The sequence below is a fragment of the Mus caroli genome, unplaced genomic scaffold (assembly GCF_978045245.1).
Source record: "Mus caroli unplaced genomic scaffold, Mus_caroli_1 scaffold_7, whole genome shotgun sequence".
Taxonomy (NCBI): domain Eukaryota; kingdom Metazoa; phylum Chordata; class Mammalia; order Rodentia; family Muridae; genus Mus; species Mus caroli.
The window spans coordinates 35018781-35025872 of NW_028227262.1; the positions used below are offsets into that span (position 1 = coordinate 35018781).

Sequence of the window (7092 nt, forward strand, 5' to 3'; positions counted from 1 at the left end):
ACAACTAATGGATTCTTGGCCCTTTTGTCAGGAGACACCCATTGTTGGCCTATAAATCACTCTACTAAATTCCCCTTAATATATGTATGTTCATTCTGTCAGTTGTTTCTCTAGAGAACCCTATAGAACATACATATGTTCATTCTGTCCGTTGTTTCTCTAGAGAACCCTAATAAGACATACATTGAAATTTCATCCACCTGTTTTGGTCTTGGCTTTATTAAGAATGGGGTGTTGTCCTTTCTAGAGCCATGTAATCTCTCCCAGCTCCTATTGACAGGATGAAGGTACATTTCCCAGCTCCTCTTCCATAGCTACGGGCAGGTCATTAAGATACTTTCTGGTGCCTTTTCCATCCATTCTTCCATCGCCAGACCATCCTCCCTGCTAACCTTTACTCTGGATGGCAAGGTATGTGACTAGAGAGTTCCAGCTATCTCTAGATAGTTAGCAACCTGTATTTGTTCATTTGTGGTCTTATCTAAGATCAACACCAGCACCTCCTGCCTCCAAAGGCTTACAGCGGCTGAGTGGACAAGCCTCATATCTCAGCCGATGCCTGGTCACCATGCACAGGCTTTCTGTCCTCACAGACTGGAGAGCCGCAGTGTTTCCACAACACCTCACCTTTAGAACCCTGGGCCCCAGGGCCAAATGGTTTCTAAGTTCTGGTGGGTGACAGGCCTATGAATATAGTGATGTTAGAATTTCAGCTACCTCTACCAGATGGTCTTTCTCCTCACAGGAGTTACAACCCAGCCCACACCTCACCTGCACCAAGAGATCCCACAAGAGCCCATTCTCCTCCAAAACTTCACAGTAGGTGAGGATACCATGGGGCTCTGAATCATTTGTCCTGTTGGCAACAGGGGCAGGTCAGAAAACTGCTTCAGGAGCCTACACTGCCCCAGAAAGACATCTATAGGCCCTTGAGCCATCCTATTTCTTTGTTTTGTTTTTGAGACAGGGTTTCTCTGTTAGCTTTGGCTGTCCTGGACCTCACTCAGTAGACCAGGCTTACCTCACACTCTGGTCGGCCTGCCTCTGACACTGCCCTGTCCTATTTTTCTTTTTTTTTTTTCTTTTTTTTTTTTCCCCCGGTTTTTCAAGACAGGGTTTTTCCGTGTAGCCCTGGCTGTCCTGGAACTCACTTTGTAGACCAGGCTGGCCTCGAACTCAGAAATCCGCCTGCCTCTGCCTCCCAAGTGCTGGGATTAAAGGCATGCACCACCACGCCCGGCTCCTATTTTTCTTAAGACATGAAGGTATCCAAAGGACTGTCCCCATCAAAGCTATACTGCAGGACTCCTATACCAGGTCTATCTCATCTGCATCTCCACAATGGGCATTCCTTGTGCTAGATAGAGCCTTGATACCTGCCAGAGAACAGAGAGGCAAAGCTGCCAGGTTAACAAACACCAGAACGGGCTTGAAGAATGGCTCGGTGAAAACTGCCTACCAAATACAAGGCCCTAGGGACTATGCCCAACAGTGCAAAACAAAATCAACCAGCAAACCCAAGCAAGACACTGACAAGCAGTAAGGTGTAACCACCAGGTGCACCTTTCCCCGACACTTGCTCCTGGGGATGGCAGTGCAACCCTTTTTCGAGGACACCCCAGAAGCAGGTCTCTATGTGACCAGTGTGCAGAAGCCCCAACAGCCTCAGTGGCAAGGCAAAATTGGACAAAATCTTCAAGTTCTCCTAGTGGCAACATCATCTCACATGGAAGGAGGCAAGCCAAGGTTATACCACAACTAAGCAAGACCTCAGAGCTCAGCTGCTAATCCACCACCAGGGCCAAGCCCACACAGGGACCATGGAGAATCAGGAGCTGGTGCCCCACCCAAGCCAACTGTCCCGACTCTGGCACCTGTCCTCCACTGTTTGTTCTTCAACAGTGAGGGGAAAAAAAGAGTACTTAGTTCCCAAGGAATGCAATACTGCCCACACAAACTACACAGCCTCAAGAGATGAGGCTACCAGATGTGAACAAACACAAGGCTTCCTATATAAGGAGCAGCCAGCAAGCAGGCACCACATCCCCAGGCATTCCAGGTAAGCTCTCTTTGCTGTCTATATATGTGTGTGTGTGTATGTATATGTATATATGTATGCATGAACATGCAAGCTCACCGGGGTCTAAATTATTCAGCACTGGTCACTCATTTACTTTCTAAGTGTCAGTGAGCTCACTGGTCAGCCTAATTAGCTCTGTCATCAGGCTCCTGAGGGCAAGGGACAAGCAACACTGAAATGGACAACCCTCCATCACATCAGGCTCTGTCTGCCTCCACAGTTTGAAAAGGCAGAGGTCAGCCTTCAGCTCCCACCCTTGAAAGATGGCGACAAGAGAGCCTTGCTTCGTCCAGCAGTCCTATCCTTACTTCTAGAAGCTTGTTGGATTCTAGCCTGAGCAAATTCTAAGGCACATAACATGGAGATGAAGTAGGCTACCAGAAGACCCTCTCTCCCCCAGGTCATCTGTCCTCACCACCAAGACCATGCTGTCTTCAGGCACCATCTGCAGTTTGCTGCTACTCAGCATGCTCTGGATGGACATGGCCATGGCAGGCTCCAGCTTCCTGAGCCCAGAGCACCAGAAAGCCCAGGTCAGTCAGTCTCCCTCCCTAAGCCCCCACATCTACCCGTGTGTGTGTGTGTGTGTGTGTGTGTGTGTGTGTGTGTGTGTGTGAGAGAGAGAGAGAGAGAGAGAGAGAGAGAGAGAGAGAGAGAGAGAGAGAGAGAATGAGAACCCTCCTTTCCTTTCCAGCAGAAAAAGGAATCCAAGAAGCCACCAGCTAAACTGCAGCCACGAGCTCTGGAAGGCTGGCTCCACCCAGAGGACAGAGGACAAGCAGAAGAGACAGAGGAGGAGCTGGAGATCAGGGTTGGTACCCAGGCACCAGCATGTTCTTATAACAGCAAAGGGTTGGGGTATGGAGGGTAAGCCATATGCTGGCTTTTCAGGCTACTCAAAGATTAGAGTCCAGCACTAACAGCTCCTCAAGGGGCTCAGAGCCTCCATCCCAAGAGGTAACTGTTTCAAGGGTAGCAAGGGAGCAGCAGACATGCACAGCAAAAACAAAACAGATTTCGAGGGGTCACAGGAGCCAGGAAGCATTGATGGATACAGAAACAGAAGAATGCCTTGTTTGTCCCAGGACCTCTCAGGCCTGCCCTGGTGATGGAGAGGTAGGAGGGCTAGTGCAGGCTAGGCTGGCCAGCCCTCGTATGGCCTAATGGAGCTGGGCTTGCTCTGAAAAACCTTAGATGGGCTAAGGAAAAACACAAACAGCTTTGGATTGGGAGAAGGGACTAAAGGGACCATAGGTGCCTCTCAGCAGCTCATCTAGGATTCTCCTGGGAAATGGAAGCAGCACTTGACAGTGCCAGTCCCTATACTCTATGTCTGCATGCAACAACTTCATCTTCAAACATGGCAACCATGATAAGCTGGGAAGCAGGAGACACAAGCCAGGGCTTCACAATTGCTAAGCAAGTGCTCTGCCAGGGACCACACCCCAGCCTGTTCTATACCTTTATCATGGACCACTTCTCTAACAAGACCCCGTGAGCTAAGTAAGCTGGCATCACTTGTTGAATTTTGCAGATAAGAAACACAAGTTGAAAGATCAACTCCCTTGGCCAAGGCCATCAGGTCAGGGTTTGCTACACTCCTTCTCCTACCTTCCTCTCTGATCAAGGACAAATGCTAAGATCACTAAACGCCTGCTCTCTGACCCTCTCTGGAGCCTAGGCACCTTCTCAAACCCTTGCTCCACAGGAAATTTGACACTTAAAAAAAACTACTTCCTGACTCATCAAGGCTCCTTCACTAACACAGTCTTATGAGACAACCCAGGAGCACACGCGCGCACACACACACACACACACACACACACACACACACACACACACACACACGGCTAGGATTAACAGCATTTCCTAGTTTCTGTGATACTCAACAGAAACCAAACATGTGGCCTGCAAAGTGAGTACAGGGCACATGGCAGATGCGCAGGGCTGTAGCACACTGGACACAGAATGTGACCCTGCTTACCCTCCCACCTGAGTCTCCACCTCTTTCCCAAGTTTTTTTTTCCCCCTCCAAAATCAGGTCTAGAGGCAGAATGCCAACCACCTGTACCCACTAAACACATGCGCCCTGATTCAAAGAAAAGGGCACTTTTCCATGTTGTGTAAGAACCTGGAATGTCGCCACTTCTGGCAGTTAGATGATCTGACCAGCTTGCCCTGAACAATGGAGTGTGAGAAGAAAAAATTAGCATTTGCTAAGGTAGGTTAGAAGGGCCCACTAGGTCCATGAAAAAAAGGCATAGCTCGAGCACACACATCCATACTGCTCCCTACTTGTATTTCCTGGAGGCCAAAACAAACTACAAAGGAACTGGCTACCATCTGCTGTAGAAGCCTAGTCTATCTGGTGCCTAGCAGCCTAACAGTCAGTGCCCATGTTAACTGAGGACTTGGGGAGCTGGGCAGAATTCAGGAAGAATCCTACTTCCTAAATCCTTGGCTATCACCTCTGTTTGTGACCAGGGAGTCACAGTCTCTCTGGGGACAGGGAGAGTACTAGACCAGTTAGCACACTCTCCTGGCTCTAAGATTCACATTCACAAATCACTCAGATACCCAGATGGCTAACATGGCACAGCCTCCCTGGGGAGACTGGGGAGACAAGATGAGGCCTAAGGACCTCCCAACCCTACTTTCTAGTTCAATGCTCCCTTCGATGTTGGCATCAAGCTGTCAGGAGCTCAGTACCAGCAGCATGGCCGGGCCCTGGGCAAGTTTCTTCAGGATATCCTCTGGGAAGAGGTCAAAGGTGAGTCAATCCGAAATGGAGCTTAACCTATTTTATGAATGATACAAATTTTCTCCCTTAGCCCCACTCCTGAGGTTCTAATCTTCCTGACTATCTGTGGGGAAGGGTGCTGAGCTGGGTGTGTAGCAACCCAGGAGAGCTGGATCGCCAGGTCCATCTTCCACAGCCCTGTGTTCCAGGGATTGTGTTAGCGAGCTGTCAGGCACCATCTGAGCCTCAGTCCTCTAACTGTGAGGCTGTGCCAAGGCCTATCTCCAGCATTTCAAATTATCTGGCTTTAAAGCATCTTTACAGTACAACTTCACTTCGGGAATCTGTGCCACAGTAGCACTGAAAACGCCAGCAGACACATAAGGATCTTAGGGTTTTTTGTGTAGTGCTGGGATGAGGACCAAGGCCTCATGCATTCTGAACAAGCACACTAGCACTGAGCAGCACCCCTGGTCTTCAGTACACCCCGACTTTGTGAAAAGGATACCCAAGAGTCTCCACGATAGAGAAAGCAAAGATCTCAAGAACAAGTTGCATTCTTTCCCTAAGCACTTCCTCACATACGTCACGATTCAGATCAGAAAGCAAGACTTGGGGACACAAGGACACTCATCCAAGAGCACACTCAAATGCCATCTTCCAAATCCAAGGCCAGTAACACCCACCCACCCATCACGACATGCTTGCCTCTAGCATACCATGGTAAGGAAAGTCACTTTTGATGACATGCAAGATTGTACTAGAAGACCGACTTGATCTCTTGCTTTTCAGAGGCGCCAGCTGACAAGTAACCACGGACAGGCCTGACCCCTGTGCTTTCCTTCTCCTGAGCAAGAACTCACACCCGCCTCAGCCTCCTCGGCAACTCCCAGCACTCTCCTACCGCTTTAAGAATAAATGTTCACCTGTATGCCAAATGTTCAAAATTAGAATTTACTTCATCTATATGGTAAAGTTTACATTTTACTTAAACATTATTGGAACAATGAAATGAAACAATGCTGTAAATCTATGTATGACTATGACCCATGAGAAGAGGGGGAAAGAAGCCTCAGCAAGGCAGGGAGCATGCTTGAAAACCAAGGGAAATCTTGCTCCCAGCAGTAAAACAGCAGGAGCTCCGACCATATGACAGAAGGTTCTAAAGGTAGCTGGAGGCCACACACACAGTTCACCATACAGCAGAGCTTTCTGAGGAATTAAGAGCTATTCTAGGAACTTCCAAAAAGCCAGACCTGTCTGGGGTGATCAGAATGGGTACCTGGCTATAGCTCTTGACCATACCCACGGGGCTGGATAACCACATTCTCCACCCATCAACTCCCGGAGAAGGCTGACAAAACACACGTCCCACGTGCTCAAGGTTGGCCACTGCCTAACCCCAGGAAGATGCCCCAAAACGTTCCCCAAATCCCAGTGCACAGCTCATGAGCCTTTATCCCCAAATCTCACAGCTGTAACTCTAGCTGAGACACTAATGCAAATCTTAGTGCAAATCTTTAGAACATGTCCCAAAGTCCAGTGACATTAGACGGGATCTGTAACTAAAGTACTTAGGATAAGTTGCCCACCTACAGCAACACTGCTGCAGTAGAAGCCACAGACCTCCTAAGGGAAGCTTTGACCAAGGCATGAGATGAGCAGGACACACTTGGCAGGCACTTGGAACACACCACTGCCAAGGAGTTGCAGTGCTCCTTGCCATTATATCTGGGAATTCCTTAGAAATGACGGCTCAGACCCACTCCAGCCCTCCTCCAAAGAACCCTCTAACAAAGCCCCCAGGCTATAACTTGCTTAGACGTCCCAGGATCCTGTTCAAACAACATAGCACACAGAGCCAGGTGGCTGTGAGGTCTTTGGCAAACATGGAAACAAGACACACAGATGTACACTCTGCTTAGTACTTGTCAACTTGACATAAGCTATAATCCTCCTAGAAGGACTGAGACGATGCCTCCATCAGACTTCTTGTTAAGTAAGTCTGTGGGCATTTTCCTGGTTAATGATTGATGTGGAAAGGCCCAGCCCACTGTGAGCAGTGCTCCTCCTAGGCAGGTGGTACTGGGTTACAATAAAGTGTGCTAAGCAAGCAAGAGAAGCAAGCCAGTGAGCAGTATCTCCAGAGTCTCTGTCTGAGCTCCTGTCTCCAGGGTCTGGAATTCCTACCTTGGCTTCTCTCAGTGGTAGACTATAACCTGTGAGCTGAAATAAACCCTTTTCCCTCAAGTTGCTTTTGGTCAAGGTGTCG

At 48.8% G+C, this 7092-nt stretch overlaps 1 protein-coding gene across 1 annotated transcript; it reads left to right on the forward strand.

Annotated features, from left to right (window-relative positions):
• The first annotated feature begins 2490 nt into the window (after positions 1–2490).
• Positions 2491–5632, forward strand: Ghrl (ghrelin and obestatin prepropeptide). Its single transcript, XM_029478241.2, has 4 exons — positions 2491–2613; positions 2775–2891; positions 4742–4850; positions 5613–5632. The coding sequence occupies exons 1-4, from the start codon at positions 2506–2508 to the stop codon at positions 5630–5632; spliced, it is 354 nt and encodes a 117-aa protein (XP_029334101.1). The 5' UTR covers positions 2491–2505.
• Positions 5633–7092: the final 1460 nt, after the last annotated feature.

Excerpts from the sequence above, each read along its gene's own strand:
- Ghrl (XM_029478241.2), top strand. The coding sequence starts at position 2,506 with ATGCTGTCTTCAGGCACCATCTGCAGTTTGCTGCTACTCAGCATGCTC. Across the intron at positions 2,614-2,774 it reads CAGAGCACCAGAAAGCCCAG|CAGAAAAAGGAATCCAAGAA; the intron begins GTCAGTCAGTCT and ends TTTCCTTTCCAG. Across the intron at positions 2,892-4,741 it reads AGGAGGAGCTGGAGATCAGG|TTCAATGCTCCCTTCGATGT; the intron begins GTTGGTACCCAG and ends CCTACTTTCTAG.